Source organism: Arvicola amphibius, chromosome 12 (assembly GCF_903992535.2).
Source record: "Arvicola amphibius chromosome 12, mArvAmp1.2, whole genome shotgun sequence".
In the NCBI taxonomy this organism is placed as follows: Eukaryota; Metazoa; Chordata; class Mammalia; order Rodentia; family Cricetidae; genus Arvicola; species Arvicola amphibius.
This window is the reverse complement of record NC_052058.2, coordinates 122,517,030-122,535,946: the sequence shown is the minus strand read 5'-3', so window position 1 is coordinate 122,535,946 and position 18,917 is coordinate 122,517,030. Positions and strand designations below refer to the sequence as shown.

General features: G+C 51.2%; 1 protein-coding gene across 8 annotated transcripts in view; it reads left to right on the top strand.

Moving 5' to 3' along the window:
* Nucleotides 1-18,917, top strand: part of Abcc6 (ATP binding cassette subfamily C member 6) — a 47,547-nt gene that overhangs the window by 6,720 nt on the left and 21,910 nt on the right. For all 8 annotated transcript variants that reach the window (XR_005283457.1, XR_005283456.1, XM_038313479.2 and 5 more), the window contains 13 exons: nucleotides 491-616; nucleotides 739-867; nucleotides 2,281-2,406; nucleotides 3,613-3,674; nucleotides 4,896-5,027; nucleotides 5,445-5,642; nucleotides 6,855-7,032; nucleotides 8,621-8,782; nucleotides 10,815-10,907; nucleotides 12,662-12,865; nucleotides 13,038-13,184; nucleotides 16,448-16,535; nucleotides 18,144-18,216. Coding sequence is in view for 6 of the 8 variants with exons in the window: in XM_038313479.2 (XP_038169407.1) it covers nucleotides 491-616; nucleotides 739-867; nucleotides 2,281-2,406; nucleotides 3,613-3,674; nucleotides 4,896-5,027; nucleotides 5,445-5,642; nucleotides 6,855-7,032; nucleotides 8,621-8,782; nucleotides 10,815-10,907; nucleotides 12,662-12,865; nucleotides 13,038-13,184; nucleotides 16,448-16,535; nucleotides 18,144-18,216 (1,718 nt within the window). In the remaining 2 variants the exon portion in view is untranslated. The remainder of the gene's footprint in view (nucleotides 1-490; nucleotides 617-738; nucleotides 868-2,280; nucleotides 2,407-3,612; nucleotides 3,675-4,895; nucleotides 5,028-5,444; nucleotides 5,643-6,854; nucleotides 7,033-8,620; nucleotides 8,783-10,814; nucleotides 10,908-12,661; nucleotides 12,866-13,037; nucleotides 13,185-16,447; nucleotides 16,536-18,143; nucleotides 18,217-18,917) is intronic.

Here is an 18,917-nt window from a genome sequence, read left to right as displayed (position 1 = left end):
AGGAGCATTGGCTCCACCACAGCACAGCTGGCTGGCCCTGGAAAGTATCGCAGAGACACATTTCAGGAGATGCTTTAATTGGTGGGGGTTTACTGAGGCAGTCAGATGGGTTTCAACATCACTTTCCTAAGAGCAATTGAAGTTGAGGCTTGCGGTTAGCAACAGCCTGGCTTTTAAGCAGTGTTGACCCCCAGCCTCAAGCAGAAACAGCCCAGCAGGACCATTCATTCTAGAAGACAATTCTTCACCTATCGAGTAACCTTCACTTTACATCCTAAGTCACCCCAACACTCAACCTTCCAGCCTCTTCGGTGTCTTGGGAAACACTGGATAGGCACAAGGTGCAGTTTATTGCTGAGTATTTTTTACATGAGGGATGACACATCAATGACATCACTGACCGCCCCATCAGACATTGCAAAGAGTATCTTCTCCAGTCTGCCTCCGTTTTTCTTTTCCCTCCGACAGTCTTATGAGTCTGTTTCTCCAGGTGCTTGGCTTCGCCCTCATACTTCTACACACCTTCAATGTGGCCATGCCCCTGTGGAGGATCCGCCAGGGGATGCCCCAGGCACCGGAGCTTCTCATTCACCCTACCGTGTGGCTCACCACCATGGTAATCACTGCCTATGCAGGAGCCCAGCTTGCCCCCAACTTCTGTTTTTCTCTAGTTTGGAGAGCGTGGAGAGGGAGGGACTTGGGAGCTTCCCCTTCTGCCCTCCACCCTTTCTTGTCTAGAGCTTTGCCACCTTCCTGATTCACGTGGAGAGAAAGAAGGGAGTTCGGGCTTCTGGGGTGTTATTTGGATACTGGCTGCTCTGCTGTCTCTTGCCAGCTATCAACGCTGCCCAGCAGGCCTCTGCAGGGGTGAGTGGGGCCCTGGTGGGTATCAGACTGCTTTTTCTGTCCCTTTTTCACACACGACACCTTCCCCAATAAGTACCTCTCATCCAATGTAGGATGCAGTGTGCTGCGTGCATGTGTGGATGTGCATGAGGATATGCTAATGTGCATGTGTGGCTGTGCATGAGGATATGCTATGTGGATGTGTGGCTGTGCATGAGGATATGCTATGTGTATGTTTGGATGTACTATGTGCATGTGTGGATGTGCATGAGGATACGCTATGTGCATGTGTGGTTGTGCATGAAGATGTGCTATGTGCATGTGTGGCTGTGCATGAGATATACTATGTGCATGTTTGGATGTACTATGTGCATGTGTGGATGTATATGAGGATGTGCTATGTGTGTATGTGTGCAGAGGCCGGGGGAGGACATGTTCTGTCTTGATCTTCCACTCTCTGCCTTATTTTCTTTTGTAGATGTTGTTTTATTTTGAGATTGATCTCACACTCTAGTCCAGGCTGACCTCAAACTTATGTTCCTCCTCCTGCATATGGGAAGTTTGGGTGTGAACCATTAAATCCAGCTGGTGCTCAGGTGATCAGGGCAGGGTGGACATGAAGAACCCAGTGCCAAATAGATGCTAGTAAAACGAGCTAAAAGAGAGATTGAGGCTTGTCTCAGCCACCGCTCTATTGCTGTGAAAAGACCAAGGCAGCTCAGGGCTTCTCTGTAGCTTTGGATCCTGTCTTGGAATCCACTAGACTGGCCTTGAACTCACAGAGATCTGCCTGTCTCTGCCTCCCCAAGTGCTGGGATTAAAGGCATGCACCACCACTGCCTCATCCAAGGCAACTCTTAAAAGAAAGCATTTAATTGGGGCTGGCTTACAGTTTCAGAGGTTTAGTCCATTATTGTCATGGTGGGGAGTGTGGTGGTGTGCAGACAGACATGATACTGGAGAGGCAGCTGAGAGTTCATCCTGATCAATATGCAGAGAGAGAGAGAGACTCTGGGCTTGTCATGGGCTTATTAAAAGTCAAAGACCACCCCAGTGACACACTTTCTCCAATAAGGACACAACTCTTAATCCTTCTAATCCTTTCAAATAGTGTTCGTCCCTGGTAACTAAGCATTCAAATACAGGAGCCCATGGGGTCATTCTTATTCAAACCACCACTGGGCTAGAGAGGAGAAAGGAAGAAATCCAGTGCCGGCCACAGGGTCTGTGACTCACATACATGGTAAGCCACATGTGTGTGAGCCAGGATGACTAGGAATGCTAGGACCATGCTTCTTGCACCTGGGATTGGTACCTATCTAGAAATTGCTCCAGGCCTCAGGACAGATGTCCAGTCTCAACCTCGACCTCTGGAACCCCTTCACTGTTTGTGATTGCCACTCCTGGGCTCAGTGAGGTTATCTGTCCCCACAGAACTTCCACCTTGAGCCCCTCCACCACTTGGCCACCTACCTGTGCTTGTTCCTGGTGGTGACAGAGTTTATGCTGTCCTGGCTGGTGGACCAGCCACCCTTCTTCTCGGAAGACTCCCAGCCATTGGTAAGTCAGTCACCGCCTACTGAACTCAGAGCTTCTGCCACCTTTATCTCTGGTCCCCTTCTGAGGTCAACAATCCCATGCGTCCAACGGGAGTTAGCCTAGAACGCAAGTTGTGTTTTCCTGTTGTTTATTCTTTCAACCATTTAGCAAAATGTGAGCTGCTCAGCCCATCCTGGAGGCATCTGTGACCCCAGCTCTAGGAAGGCAGGAGGATTGCAGTCACAGGTTGCATCTTTCTTAAGAATGGTGGATTAGTTACTGTCCCACCACTGTGACAAAGGTCTGGTGGGAGCAATGGCAGGGGAGCTTATCTGGGCTCACAGTTGTAGAGGGTTTTAGTCCATCACGGTTAGGAGAGCAGTTCAGTTTGAGTTGTAGAATCATGTGGAGGGAAGGCCTCCTGCTAAAGGGGGATAGGAAGCAGTGAAGGAACTGGAAGCTGTAGCCCTCAACACATGCTCTCCGCAACACACACACACCCTTACACAATTCTATCACCAGGCCCCATAATCTCATATTCATAACTTGGTCTTGCTTTGAAGTCTGTTTGCTTTTTTAAGGCAGGCTCCCACACTGAAGCCCAGGGTAGCCTGGAATTCAATAGGTAGCCTGGGCTAGCCTAGAACCCACAGCAATTTTCCTACTTGTGGAGAGCTGGGATTGTAGGCATGAGCTACCGCACCAGGCTATTTGAGAACTTCCTCGCCTCAGTAAAGTGCTAGCTGTTCTTCCGAGTGCCTCTTGTTCTTCATTATCAACTCCTTATCCCTCTAGCCTTTTGGTCTCACTCTGTAGCCTTGGCTCACCTGGAACTGGCTCTGTAAACCAGACTGGCCTTGAACTCCTAGAGGTCTGCCTGCCTCTGCTGCTGGAACCAAAGGTGTGAGCCGCCTTGCCTGGCCCTCCTGCCCTTTTTGCCTTGACTTCCAGGAAGCTCTGAGCTTACTAAAATCTCTCTAGTGAAGAGATACCACATCTACCACATTTTGGAAGACTAAGCTCGTGGTCAGCTCACCTTGTCTCCCTAACCTTGACCACCTGCTCACTTCGGGCTGTGAGACCAAGGTCAGCCTGTTCTTCTTGAGACAGTCTTGCTATGTGACCCAGGATGGACCTGAGCTCTCTTTTCTCTGCCTCGGCATCCTCAGCTCTGGGACGAAAGGTGGGCACCATTACTGGTTCCTCTCTGGCCTTTTTTTTTTCCAGAATCCGTGTCCAGAGACTGAGGCCTCATTTCCCTCCAAGGCCATGTTCTGGTGGGCTTCTGGGTAAGTGAGGTACAGGGCTGGGTGGTGCCCCCGACCTGTGATACTGCTCTCACTTGTCAACACCGCTCATCCCCAGTGCGTCCTCCAAGGCTTACCCAGGCCTCTTCACCCAGCCTTGCGCTTCTCTCCAGTGTACCCCTCCAGCATACCTCAGTTCACTCACTGGAGAAAGTGAGAACCCTTGAACTCTGGCTCTGCCTCTTAGTAAACCATGGTAGAAATACCAGAGCCCCAGTATTACCCTCTGTAAGATGGGGACAAATCTGCCTCCACAGTAGAACATATTCAGCTTGCACATAGTAACGGGTGCTGAGTAAAATCACATCCGTTACTCAGCTTCCATGGCTCCACCAGTATTTAATAAGCACCTACTGCATGCTGAGTGCTGGAGTGAGATTAAACATGCCAAGTCTCTAGCCTCCAGGGCAGAGGAGAAAGCAACTAGTGCTGCTCTCCCAGGCACTCAGGCCACCCGTCAGGGCCACCCGTCAGGGCCACCCGTCAGGGCCACCAGTCAGGGCCACCCGTCAGGGCCACCAGTCAGGGCCACCCGTCAGGGCCACCCAGTCCTGCTCTCGCCAGCCAGACCTCAGGTGAAGCAGAACAGGTTGATCTACAGTAGGGAAAGCGCTTGCCCAGGGCCTAGCCCCTGGTGGTCATTACTCAACATCTTGGGTGCCCAGGGGTTTTCCAGTAGCCCTAATGGGAGTCTCAAACTCTGCTTTCCAAACATTCAGCAGCCATGCTTTCTGCTTTGTGCCCTACTGGAATGTCACTCAGATCCTAAGTCAAATCGCTTGCCCCCAGGACTGCCCAGACAATTAACCATTTGCAGAGCAGCCTGCCACTTGCCTTCATTTGCCGTCTCACGGGACACCTGGCAGGCCCAGGGACATAAAGCTGCCTTGAACAGAGCTTCCCCTTCGGGTTGCTGGAAATATCAAAGATCTGAAACAAGCTTTGGACCCTGGGCTTCTGACCCCCAGAGAGTGTCTGTTTCCCTAGGGTGCCAGCTGCCCCTTAAACACTCAGTCGTTTTTACTTTCTCTGCCTTTAAAATGGGCCAGTAGACAAGTTCCCCTGTGGAGGCCACCCTGGTCGGGTGGGCCCGGGGTTCACTGCCTTCAGGACCCAGCAGAGATGGCTTCCTCGGAGTCACATAGCTACCTGCAGGGGCCGAGTTGGGGCATGAGGATGGCCCTGGCGAACCCTCTTTCACAGGCTGCTGTGGAGGGGCTACAGGAAACTGCTGGGACCAAAAGACCTCTGGTCACTTGGAAGAGAAAACTCTTCAGAGGAACTTGTTTCCCAGCTGGAGAGGGAATGGAGGAGGAACTGCGGTGTGCTGCAGGGGTGAGTGGGTGGTGAGCCAGGGCTCATCAGCTTGTCTCTTTACCACTCAGTCCTGCTTCTGCTCCCCCAGCACATGCCCAGCCTGGCTGTGACTCCCGCCAAGCACCAGCTGATTACTGATTGGACTCAAGGGGTGCGATGTGTGATCTCAGCAGAGATTCTAAGTGGGGATTTTCTTCAGTACCCTAAAAATGGGCATCACAGTGGAAAGGCCCCAACAGTGGCCCTCTGAGACCCAGAGACCCCTCAGTGCTCACCTGCTCTCCAGAGCCCAGCAGTGCTCTGAGTTCAAGACCAGCCAGAGCTACAGAATGGTCTTGTCTCAAACAATACCAATAATAAAACAACGGAAATTTGTTGGCCTGCTGCAGCCCCTGAGTATCATGTGGGCCCCACACCTTGTCTCCTCTCTACCAGGCACTCCAAGTTGTTTAAAAGCAAAGGACTCAGTGCCGCTGGAGCCCCTGAGACAGAGGCCTTCCTGCAGCCGGAGAGGAGCCAGCGGGGCCCGCTGCTCAGGGCTATCTGGCATGTGTTCCGATCCACCTTCCTGCTGGGGACTGTCAGCCTGGTCATCAGTGACGCCTTTAGGTTTGCTGTCCCCAAGCTCCTCAGGTGAGGACATCTTTCTGGGATGAAGAATTTGGGCTCTTTCTGCCTCTTTGGGTCCATCTGGGTGGGACTCGGGACCCCAGAGCATGGAGAGCAAGACTGCAGGAGTGGGGAAGACATGGAGGAGAAAGTAACTGACCCCCAGAAGGACAAAGGACCGAACCTGTCACCTGACGGTATCAGCTAGCTTTTGCTGCTAAATGGTCTTCACCAAGATGAGAGGCTGAAAGCCCCAGGCACTCACCACCTGGTCAGGGTGTGTGGATGGGCAGCTGGGGGTTGCCTCCCACTGAGTGGGCTCACTCACGTGAGCTACTTGTCTCTGCTCCATGCATTTTCCTTCCTCTAAGACCAACGCAGGCCTGTTCAAGGGCTATTGGCCCTGGGCGGTGGGGCAAAAGCCACACACACCCAAGGCAAAGCCTGGTGTTGGCACAGTGCCACCTCCTCATGTCCAAACAGCCAAAGCTGGTACCATGTCCAGACCCAAGAGCTGGAGTGTTGAGTCAGGCCTGGTGGTGAAGGGCTATCATTCCTACTCAGGAGATTAAAGGAGGAAGATGGAAAGTTATAGGCCAGCCTGGGCTACACCTAGGACTCTAGGCCAGCCTAGGACACTTATTGATACCTTGTCTCCAAATAGAAAGTAAAGCCAGGCCTGGTGGAGCAGGGTTTTATGATCACAACCCTCAAGGCCTAAGGCAGCAGGATCAGCTTAAGACCTGAACCACAGAATGACATCCTGTTCCCAACAAAAACCAAAACAGGGCTTCAGCTTGGTTTGTAGCTCAGTTGGCAAAGTGTTTGCCTGGCATGCACCGTATAAACCAGGAGTGATGGTACATGCCTGTATCCTAGCATTCAAGAAGCGGAGACAGCAGAAGCAGAAACTCGAGGTCATGGTGTACAGAATGAGTTCAAAGCCAGCCTGGGCTACATGGCTCCCATCCCTACCCTGTTTCAGAAACGAAAACAAAGTCACATGAAATAAGTGTGAACAGGGTGGAAATAAGTGTGGCCTTTTGTTCAGTTGGTCACCACTGACCAACTCTAAACCCAGGAGGCACAGCCTGGCCTCACTGCCTGCTCCCCTTCCCCGCCCAGCCTGCGCCCAGGAGACACAGCCTGGCCTCACTGCCTGCCCCCCTCCCCTGCCCAGCCTGAGCCCAGGAGACACAGCCTGGCCTCACTGCCTGCCCCCCTTCCCTGCCACAGCCTATTCCTGGAGTTCATGGGCGATCGCGACTCCCCGGCGTGGACAGGCTGGCTCCTGGCTGTGCTGATGTTCTTGTCAGCTTGCCTACAGACCCTGTTTGAGCAGCAGCACATGTACAGGGTCAAGGTCCTGCAGATGAGGCTGCGAACAGCCATCACCGGTCTGGTGTACAGAAAGGTGAGCCCCAGGGGTAAGAAAGTGTGCAGCATCCATGCTGCATCCTCAGACCCTCACACGGCCATTCCCTGAGCTATTACCCGCTGGGCTAATGCACTGTGAGCCAACCCCGAGGCTTTTCCAGTCAGAACTCTTCCGACTCTTATCCCCTTCACTGGCTTTTGATGCTTAGGAGTGATGACCAGAGACTGCCACAAAGACAGTGGCTCCTCCGGCTTGAAGCATCTCAGCCAGGGAGAACGTATTGTTGCTAGAATTGTTGAGGTCAGTGCCTGGGCCTGCAGCCCTAACAAGCTGGGCAGGGCACCTTTTCCAATAGCCAGTTAAACCAACAGTGGCAGTGGAAGGCAGAGAGAGGGGTTTACCCAATGTGGCAGAGAAGCAAAGACTGTGAGGTTCAGATGTAAAGAGAGGGTAAGAGGTTCGTGTAGCTAAGCAGTTCTGCATGGGTGTGGCCTCGCCCAGTTTACCTCTTTTGCAAAGTTTCAGGACCCTATGAAAGATCAACAACTTCCCCTCAGGCGCCAGGCTTCAGTGTGTTCATTCTCCCAGCATGAGACCCTCGGGGAACTGTCAGTTTCAAGGAGTCCTTGTTTCAGTAGCATGTTAGCCCCAGGGAGAGAGCCAAGACAATCTGCATTCCTGCGAGGATGTCTATGTCCCATGAGTCTCCATGAGTCTCCACATCTGACTTCCCCTGAGCCCAAGAGGAAATACTACCTACCACAGCAAGACAGCTTTGATCCTCAGATGAGATCTGACCCTCCCTGACCTTCAGGGAGACACCTGGCTCTTGGCATAACTGCCATTGAAACGAACTATAAACATCTTTGAACTCTGCTTCTGCCACTCAAACTCCAGTTGTGCCAGCCAGCCAGTCTCCACTGAAGTTCTCAGGGGTGGGTGACGGAGTGGGGGTGGCTTCGGTGGGCAGAGTCATGGTGGGTGGGGCTGCAGTGAGCCCTCTGTAAAACCTTGCTGAGTGGCAAGTTCTCACACTCCTCACAGGAAGAGCCAGCATTCATCACACTGAGGGGTCCTGGGACCCCAGGATCAGATAGGTCAAAGCTCCCAGAGAAAGGTGTTGGAGCCAGAGGGGCACAGGGAGAGCCTGACACCATGCCGTGCCTGTATCATGCCTTAAAGGGTCGGAGGCTCTGGCCTACAGGTCTCTGACTCTGAGCAAATTGCTCTGCTTCTCTGGGCTTCAATTTCCTTAGCTATAAAAAAAGGACCACATTGATTTGGGTTCACTTTTTACTTTTTAACAACCCTTGAGGTGCAAGGTACCTACAGGCCTAGTTACATTCACGAAAGCAAGTCTAGAGTCTGGGAGAGAGGGAGAAAGGAGCCCTGGCATCCGGGGAGAGGAGGCTGTTCTCAGCATGGGCACGAGCATCCCTAGCACAGGGCAAATGAGCCCAGATCATCACAGGTCCAGCTTTTTTATTTTCCTTAATGTGCTCCCCGATCTCAGACCCTCATGCCCACCCTGGAAGGCTGGGACGATGGCAAACCGAGGCTGAGCCTGTACTCATGCCCACTCCCGTCCTTCCTTCCTCATGCCCTCCTCTCCATACCTACCCAGGTCCTGGTTCTGTCCAGTGGTTCCAGAAAGTCCAGCGCAGCAGGGGACGTGGTCAACCTGGTGTCAGTGGACATCCAGCGGCTGACAGAGAGCGTCCTCTACCTCAATGCACTGTGGCTGCTCTTCCTCTGGATCAGCATCTGCTTTGTCTACCTGTGGCAGGTGCGAAGCCGAGGATGTGGGTTTGAGCTTCCTTCCTGCTCTTCTTCTTCCTCTTCTGGCTCCTGTTCCTTTTGTCCTCCTCTTCCTCTAGCCTAGTCTCCATCTGCACAGTGCAAGCTGATGTAACGGGAAGAGTCTGGGGCAGAGCCGCGTTGGCTTGACTGACAGCAGAGGTTAACTCTCTCTGGGACTCAGTTCCCTCTCACAGATGCTGCTGACCAAGTTGATGAATTCATCCCCCACTCGGGTGTTTTAGTTTGGTTCAGTTTGGGGTTTGTTTTTTGTTTTTTTTGTTTTTTGTTTTTGATTTATGGTGTATACAGTGTTCTGGTGCCTGCAGGCCAGAAGAGGGCACCAGATCTCACTACAAATGGTTGTGAGCCACCATGTGGATGCTGGGAATTGAACTCAGGACCTCTGGAAGAGCAACCAATGCTCTTAATCTCTTAATCTCACCAGCCCAGGGTTTGGGTTTCTTGAGGCAAGACCTTGGCGACCGGCACTGACCTGCTGCAGTGTGGCTGATGGGGGAGGCATCATTGTGAACAATGAGGACTATCGGGTGGTTTCCTGTGGTGCCTTGAGTATGCCACACAAGTGATTTTCCACTGAGCTTCAGCTCCAGTCCTTACAAAGAAAAATTAAAAATTTGAGATGAGTGTCACTAAAGCCAGCCTTGTCCTTGCTTCAGAGAAAGGCTGGAGTCTGAGTCTCCAGGCTCGACCTCAGGAGCAGCTGGCACTGAACTGTCGTGCCCAGATAGTATTCTACTTGTGAAGACTGACATTTGACTATCCCAAGGCTTACACATAGTAGGCATTCAGCGGACATACGCAGGAATTCAAGCAGGAGAGCAAGGGAAGGAGGAAAGAGCTGGGAAGCAAGCCGAACTGACAGCGGTCTGAGACCACCCTGCCTCTGCCCTGGCCCCAGAGGACCGCCATGCCATCCTAGTCTTACAGAGATGGTGGGCATTGTGGGTGCTGTGGCTAAATGAAAGCATTTGAGATGCTGAAAGGGTTGGGGTCGACCTGGCTGCCCCAGTGTTTTCCCAGGCTGCCAGTTGTCTTCAGGACAGATCTCCATTGAGCCACTAGGTGGTAGAATTGTTGCATTGGTAAAACAAGCAGGCTGGCTTTTGTCCCAAGATTAGAGGCTAGCGTTCCTTTGCACTGAGAGAAGAAACAGACTGGACCTGGCTGGGGTGGAGGAAATCTCACCAAACTCAAAAAAAATTAAAAATATTGTTTATTCTACCCCCACCACCACATCTCCCAGGTATCCAGACCAAAGGCCCCAAAATTTTCAAACCTGAGCAAGAGGAAGTTGGCAAACAAAACGGATCCAGTTAGGGTCCAGTTAAATGTGAATTTAAGATAAGCCAATAAATTGCTCAGTGTAACTACGTCACCAATATGGCATGGTGCATGCTTATGCTAGACATTTTTACACTTATATCAGAAGTCACAAAATTATGTGTTTATTTGTTAATTGGTGACTCCCTACTAAAAGGTGAGATGGGGGCTAAGTTAATAGAGAGGCTGAAGGGTGGTGTGGCAGCTCATGCCTGTAACACCTGCATTTGGGAGGTAGGGGCAACAGGATGGGTCGGCCTTGGCCTCGGCAACATCATAAATTTGAGACTGGCCTGGATTAAGACTTGGTCTCTAGAGAAACCAAACAAAAGGGGCTGGCAAAATGGCTCAGGGGTAAATTAAGGTGCTTGCTGTCTGAAAGCCTGAGAACTCGAGCTGGGTGCTGGGGACATATACAATTGGAAGGGGGCAACCGACTACGATGTCATCTCTTGGCTTCCACCGGCGTGCCGCAGCCAGGTGACCTCGGTAATAATAAATAAACATTTAAAAAGCTCGGGGCGGGGAGCCGACAAGGCGCTTACTAAGTAAACATGAAGACCAGCATTGACGTCCCCATAACCTATATGAAAAGCAGGGCACAGTAGCACAGGCTGAACTCCTAGCCCGGGAGGTGATGTGACCAGACCTCCCATGTCTCGCCTCTCTGTCCCTAGCTCCTTGGACCTTCTGCCCTCACAGCCATTGCCGTCTTCCTGAGCCTCCTCCCTTTGAATTTCTTCATTACCAAGAAAAGGAGCTACCATCAGGTTTGACATTTGGGAATGGGGACATCCTGGGCAGGGGACAGTCATGGGGGTTCTGGTTGGTGGCAGAGATTGGGAGAGGCAAGAAGAGGTTATAGTCCTGGCCTTGTCCTTGCTGTGTTCAGACCTGTGGTCTCCTGGGTGAGTTCCTTCTAGAACGTGGCCTTTCTCACAGTGGCCCCCAAGTTGTCCCTCACTGACTCCTGCTTCTGCCCCTCATCTCCATTCGCCACCCAGAAGGGAGGTGTGGCAGACAAAGCAACCACACCTTGGTCACTGATGTCCTCAGTGTCAAAGTCTGAGAGCCCACCGTGGCACACTTTCCTCGCTTCCTCCCTCGACCCCTCTGCCCGCTCTGCTTCCTCGTATAGCCGCGCCACCGGCCTTACAAGCCAGGTCTCCTTTGCCTGAAGTTTTTATTGCTATAGCACTTCTCCTAGTATAGAGCCCACAGACATAAGAGTAGAAGCTTCCAAGCACTGAAGACCGAGGCAGACCCAGCATCTGGGGCAGTAGGTGGTGCTTAGTACACCATACAGGCTGGTAAGATGGCTCAGCAGAAAAATGCCAACCACCTGGCCTCTTGGCTGTGGTCCCAGGACCCACATGGTGAGAGGACAAAACCAAGTCCTGCAAGTTGTCCCCTGACCTCCACATGCTCACTGTGACATGCACACCTCAAGCATGTATTTATTTATTTAATTTATAAATGTGAAACCAAAGTGGTTGAGCTGGGTATGGTGATGAACACCTTTCATCTCAGCATGGCGGGGGGCACGCATATGGGGGATCTTTGTGAGTCTGAGGCCAGCCTGGTCTACATAGCAAGCTCCAAGCCAGCCAGGACTATATAGTGACTACATAACTTTTGAGTATATACTCAGAAACAAACAGATAGATAAAAACAGCACGTGCTCAGTAAGCTTGCTGTGGTGGCAGAGACTTGTCGTCCCAGTCTGGGTAGGCTGTGGCAGGAAGATAGTTTGAGTCCACCCTGGACCACACAGTAGACCCTGTGTTCATGGAAGGGGAGGAACTGGTCAGTAAAGGTGTGAACTGCAGGAAAGTGGGGTAGCAGAACTCACCTCTCTGTCCCAGCCACCCTCCACTGTCACCTGGCCTTGCTCCACTGTTCCCCAGCCTTCCTGACCTCTGTAGGCAGGAACTTCACCTCCCTGGCTCTGCTTCTGCAGATCCCTGGACACCCTCCCGGCAGATGACCCAAGCCCCGTTCCTCCCCATGCTAACCAGGCTGACCAGTCCCTGGGTGGCCTCAGAGACACTCTTCACACAACTGTTCTATGGTCTCTGGCATGGGACATGAAACCCCAGACACTTTCGCCTGACCTTCAAACCCGCTGCGGTTGCCCCTCTCTCTGAGGAATCCAGCTCACTGTCCCCCTCTCCTGCCCCCACGCACTCTGCTGTGCATTCGCTGTGCACGCAGTACCTGCACCCTCTTGTCCTCCTCATTTAAGATGTAGTTCAGGCGACACTCTTGCCTCCACATACCCTTTCTGGCAGCACCACGCCACTCACTGGTGGCTTCTTATTAGCACAGTGAAAGCAGTCTCCGGAGGCTGAGATAGCTCTTGGGAGTGAGGAAAGCCCAGGGTGAGAATGGTGTGGCTCAGGACCCTGGCTGAGGTGCTGGGTTGGTGTGTGTGCGTTGGAGAAAGATTCTGCAGGATTTGCAGCAGAGCGTCTGGGGCCACAGGAATGGAGAATTCCAGCTTGCCTCTTCTCTCCTGTCTCAGGAAGAACAGATGAGGCAGAAAGCCTCCCGAGCACGGCTCACCAACTCCATACTCAGAACTGTGAGAACCATCAAGTCCCATGGCTGGGAGCAAGCCTTCCTCGAGAGACTCCTTCATATCCGGGGCCAGGAGCTAGGCGCTCTGAAGATTTCCACCCTCCTCTTCTCTGTGTCTCTTGTGTCCTTCCAAGTGTCTACATTTCTGGTGATGTCATTCTGGCCTCACTGCTGAGAGGGGCCTGGGAGAGGGCAGGGTTGGGGTGGACAGCCTGTGCCAGCAGCATTGCAGCTTAGACATACAGACCCTGGAGACACCTCAGCAGGCTCTGTGGACCAGAAAGGACAGCAGGCTCAGTGCCACACATGTGCTTTGACAGGTGGCGCTGGTTGTGTTTGCTGTCCATACCCTGGTGGCAGAGGACAATGCCATGGATGCAGAGAAGGCTTTTGTGACCCTCACAGTGCTCAGCATCCTTAACAAAGCCCAGGCCTTCCTGCCTTTCTCTGTACACTGCATCATTCAGGTGAGGGGGAAGGGCAAGGGATGCCTCAAAGGAGCTCAGGGAGCTGGGCCTAGACTCAGCACCCCCGGGCCACTGCCAGCAGAGTGAGGGGAGGGGGAGTCTAGCGGTCAGCAAGAGGCCGGTAGACGTCTATCAGAGGGTGCAGGGAAACCTCAGCCAGCAGCTCTGGAGAATGTGTCACTTTTACGTTCAAAAATTCATTCTGGGTTCCCTCCTTGAGCAGGGCCTTTTCTCTCTCTGCCTTTCCTATCTTTCCCCTCACCTTTCCTGGGATGCTAAAGCAGAGGAAGATTGCATTATTGACCGGCTTCCTTCTCCTCCTCGTTTGTCCTCTGTTGTCTGTGTGTGCACATGTGTGTGTGCACACATATGACATTGTCCAGAGGTCCATACCAGTGTCCCTTCTCTCTCCGCCTTACCTTCAGTATTAATGTATTCTTTGTATTAATTGTATTCTTTGAGAATTTCAATTATTCTATTTTGTTCATGTTCTCCCCATTCTTCCCTTAATGCCTCCCAAATCCATTCCCTATCCTCTCCCAAATTGGTGATTTTTCTCATTGTTTTTATATTGTCTTATACCAAGTCCAGTTTGTGCTGATGGTATGCCCCTGAGTGTGGAGCCATCAACTGAAGCTGATGACCTACCTGAGGTCACACCCTTAAACACAACTGACTGTCTAAGTAGGATCTCTGTTGCCCTGATAGAAACCATGACCAAAAGCAACCTGGGAAGGAAAGGATTTATTTCAGCTGACAGCTTCTAAGTCCGTTGTCTGGGGAAATCAGGACAGGAAGTCAAGGCAGGACCTGATGCATAGGCCCCTGGAGGAGCTCACTGGTTTGCTCAGACTGCTTTTGTATGTACCCCAGGAATTACCCGCCTGGGGTGGCACCGCCCACAATGGGCTGGGCCCTCCCTCCCACATCAACCATTAATCAGGTTTGCTTGCAGGCTTCTGTTTCCATGATGTTGTCACACCTGAGAGGCCCTTTTCCTTATGACTCATTCACTCTCCCTCAGAAGCCGTAACCATCCATAGCTCCTTAGCGAGGCATGGGGGCTCCTGAGCTCCTCCCTCGTCATCTTAGAGTGGTGACTGTCATGATCCTGTCCAGGCAGTCACAGCTGCCTTGAGTTCCCGAGTGTGGTGACCCTGCATTGTCTAGAGACACTGTTTCTCTCAAATCCCGACCGCTGGCTCTTACAATCGTTCTACTCCCTCTTCCCTGGTGTTCCCTGAGCGTTGGAGAAAGGGGGTAAGATATAGAAGCCACATTTGCAGGTGGGCTTTCTGCAGACACTCTGACCAGGTCTGAGAGCTGCACTGATATAAGGTATAGATACACATTTAGAGTATAGCTCTATAGGAAGTCCAGTTGGCAATATAATCGTCGAACGTTCACGGCTAGTGCCTATTAATAGGTTTTCTGCACCCCCTCCCATAAAGTTTCTCTGCCAACACAGTAAGCCAGATCAAGCCAAACTGAAAAAGTGTAACAACAGCTTTATTTGAGCAAAGCAACTCCTTGGCAGGTCCTCCAATCCCAGAGATGGGGCCAGAAGAGTTGCACGCCAAAACAAAGGCAGGGAGACTTTATAGGTCAAAGGTGAGGGATGATGGCGTGTACACCACAAGCTGGGTTTGTTCCCCAAAATGAGCAACAGCTGAGCACTTGGAGAGGACTTGGGTGGCAACTTCAGGGGCAGAAGCTGCAGTAACCACCAAGATGCGGAACTGGGTTTTTTGACATCTTTCCTTTGTTAGGAGACTCTCTGAGCAGGTAGGCTTTGGGGGGAGAGAGACAGGAATGGGGCTTCCCAGACTGTGCAGGGGAAAGTTGGAAGTTCACACCAAACACATAAGCTCACCAACCATGGGTTATTACCAAGATTTATAGTACCAGATGTGCATTTCCACCTGTGGAGCAGGCCTTAAATCCAATATCCAAATCAGGAAACGTGGTTACCCCATGACGTTAACAGCAGTATTGCATCCGTGAGCACATCTTTCCATGACAATCATCTGTAGCTCACAGGATGCACAGCTAGGTAAGAGAGTTGGTCACCTTCTCCTCTAGCAGCCTGCAGAGCACCTTCTGATGCCGTAACAGCTGGCCAGCAGGGAGGAAGCTGCCCACTCAGTACCAACTTGGTTTCTCCATGCCCTGTGACCAAAGCATGCTATGCCTTCAGCAATAGGATTGTACCCTCAAGTTCTGGTGGCTGTCGAGAGCAACTGTGCTTTCAGGGGTCTCTCTAGGTCAGAGGTGAGATATTACTGTATCTGACAGTAGGCATTTTATTGAGTAATGCATGCTTAATGAGAAAAGCTTTATCCCTTATGTAGGGTAGCTCCAATGAAATGTATATATATGCATACATGCGTACACGCATATGGAAGCTTCTAGAATAGCAGGTTTTCGTATGAGTTTTTGATTTTTTTGGGTTTTTTTTTGTTTTTTTTTTTTTTTGTTTTTTTGTTTTTTTGTTTTTCGAGACAGGGTTTCTTTGTGGCTTTGGAGCCTGTCCTGGAACTAGCTCTTGTAGACCAGGCTGGTCTCGAACTCACAGAGATCAGCCTGTCTCTGCCTCCCGAGTGCTGGGAGTTTCGTATGAGTTTTTAAAAAATCCTTAGTTCTAGCTATTATTCCTCTCTTTATATCCCACTTTAATTTTGAGATAGGGTCTCTCACTGAACCCAGAGCCTATCCATTTAACTAGACCGGCTGGCCAGAGCGTTCCAGAGCTCACCCCGTCTCCACTCTCCAAATGTTAGGATGACAGATATGGACTGCCATGTCAAGCTTTTCTGGGGGATCTGTGAATTTGAACTCAGGACCTCACACCTGCACAGCAAGAACTTCACCCCACTGCGCTATCCCCTCCCCCTCTATTTTAAGAGTCACCATAGGTGTGCAAAGGGTGCTCAAGAGGGTGCCCCCAATGGACAGAGTTGGAAGTTACTCCACATTGCTACTGGGTACTATTGGAAATGGTGATGTCCTCTTCCCAGGCCTTAGTTGGAGGCAGCTGGTTTCTTCCAGTCTCTCTGTTTTGGAGTGAGAAGCAGAGAGAAGTCCCCATCCCTGTCAAGGTCATTGCTTTTCTGTGACCTACAAAACTCTATCCCAGCGCCAAAAAAAAAAAAAAAAAAAAAAAAAATGTTGTGCTGGGTCCTCAGGAAACCTTCCCCAGGCATTTCCAGAGACCCACCCAAAGGCCTTCTGGCCTGGTGACCAGCCCACTCTTGTGTCTCCAGGCTCGAGTGTCCTTCGACCGGCTGGCTGCCTTCCTATGTCTGGAAGAAGTAGACCCCAATGGCATAGACTCAAGTCCCTCCAGATGCTGTGAGTGCTGAGATGGGCGGAGTGGGGGTGGGGCAAAGAGAACACGTGTAATGCAGGTCTCTTCACCAACGTTGTGAAGCTTCTGCTTCTACCATCTGCACTGTGACAACCCGTGGAGCACTGTGGGATGCCATCTAGGCACTCAAAAGCGGGTGCCAAGTCCTTGCCCTTATGCAGAAGTCTAGGAAGAGAACCATGGACATGTTATTAAGCTAAAGATTCAAGTCAGGGACTAGAGGGATGGCTCAGCAGTTAAGAGCACTAGCTGCTCTTCAAGAAGACCAAGGTTCAATTCCCAGCACCCACATGACAGCTCACACATGGTTGTAACTCCTGACATGGACATGCATGCAAGCAGAATACCAATGTACATAAAAATAAATGAATTATTTTTTAAAAAGACCCAGATCAGAACGTCAGTTTGTTAACAAAGCTCTAGTTAACCAGCCCCACTTCCCAGTCCTGCCACTTGCACCTACTGCTTATGTGACATTAACTGCTGCAGGATGGGGAGGGAGGATAGAAGATCGACTGCCGTCAGCCAAGGATCTCCCATCCACTTAATATGAGACGTCCGGTCAACCTGCTTATCTGGAAAATCCCTGCATAGTACTTAAAATCCTGCCCTTGGGATGGACGCCCATCCTAGGGACACATCTGAACCCCAGTTCTGATGTGTTAACCTCTTGGAACCTCAGCGCCCATCTTCAGGATCCAAGCCCCTGCTGCAGGGGATTGTCCCAGGGATCACATTGATTTAAAGTACCATAATTCAATTAGAACATATGCAAAAATTAATGCATTTTATTTATTTATTTATTTAAAATTTTGTCTTAAAATTGGGGCAGGGGATTGTTTATTTTTATTTTACATGTGTAGGTGTTTGGCTTGCTTGTGTGTCTGTGCACTTGTGAGTGCCTGATGCCTAGAGAGGCCAGAAAAGGGTGCTGAATCCCCTGGAACTGGAGGTACATGTTTGTGAGCTGCCATGTGGGTGCTGGGAATTGAGCCTGGGTCCTCTAGAAGAGCAGCCAGTGCGCTTAACCATGACTCATTTCTCTGGCGCCCCCTTTTCTGGCTTTCTGTGACAGGGTATTGTAGCCCAGGCTGGACTTGGACTTGCTATGTAGCCAGCCAGGGCTGGACTTGAACTCATAATCCTTCTGCCTCCACCTCCCAAATATCAGAACTAGAGACACACTGATATTATTTCTAATAAATAACTTTATTAGCGGTCTTCACTATATAACCCAAGCTGGCGTCATATTTGCTCTGTAGCCCAGGTTAGCCTCTACCTCATTACCTTCCTGCTCAACATGCCAGGAACTGAGATAACATGTATAAACCATCTGCCTAGTTCAAACTTTATTTTTTAAAAAAAGGCAGCAAGCAGGATTTGAACCACTGACTTAGGTTTGCCTGTCCCAGAATTACAATGCTACTATGGCAGGGTCACTGCCAAGTCAGCAGGTAGCAGGGCAGGATTGTGAGGATTCTAGCTGAAACCCGGTGCTTAGGAGTCAAATAAAGCCCTAAGGTCCTGAACACGGGACACTGGGAGCCAGGAGGGCAGGATCAGCCCCTGTAACTGTTTCCTATGTCCTGCAGCCTCAAAGGATCGAATCTCTGTACACAACGGCACTTTTGCTTGGTCCCAGGAGAGCCCTCCCTGCCTGCACGGGTATGAAATCCTATCCAAGAAATGCTCTTGACTTCTGAGAAATGGTGTCTCACCTGGGGCTGGAGGCTAGACTAGGCTGGGTTTCTGTGCAGAGAGGCAAGAGTTCTTGCACGCTACAGCCCTACAGAGGGAAAAAGTGTACTTGAACCTCCCCCATCAGGCAGGAGATACTGCTCTGCTCTCGGCCTGGCTAACACAAGGCCTGAGACCCAGCCTCATCAGCTGTGACCTCCTTTTGTGCCTCTTGTGTCAATTCCAAGGCCATTGTCACCCACAAAGGGAAAGGAAACCTGGCCATCTCTGTCTGACTCTGCCCACACAGTCAGGAGTGTCCACTGGGCATGTACCTGTCACGCACTCTATCCTGGATGCTGGGGACGGGGGAGGCCCAGGAAGGAACAAAACCCATAGTATGGAAAGGCTGGCATCCAGCTGAGGGTCCAGAGGTCAGAGAAAGACTTTTTGAGCAGTGAAAAGGCCAAGAACAAAGACCCCGAGGCAGGAGCATGCCCAGGTTCTTAGTCTTGCGCTATCAGTATTTAGGGCTGAGAATTCTTCATTGTGGACCGTTCTGAGCCTTGTGGGGTATTTAGCAGAACTAAGCGCTGAGGAACTCCAGTCTGTGGCTGACAGCAGGGGATGGACAGGGGCAGTCAGGGTAGAGGCAGAGGCAGAGGCAAAGGCCTGAGCAAGGCTACAAC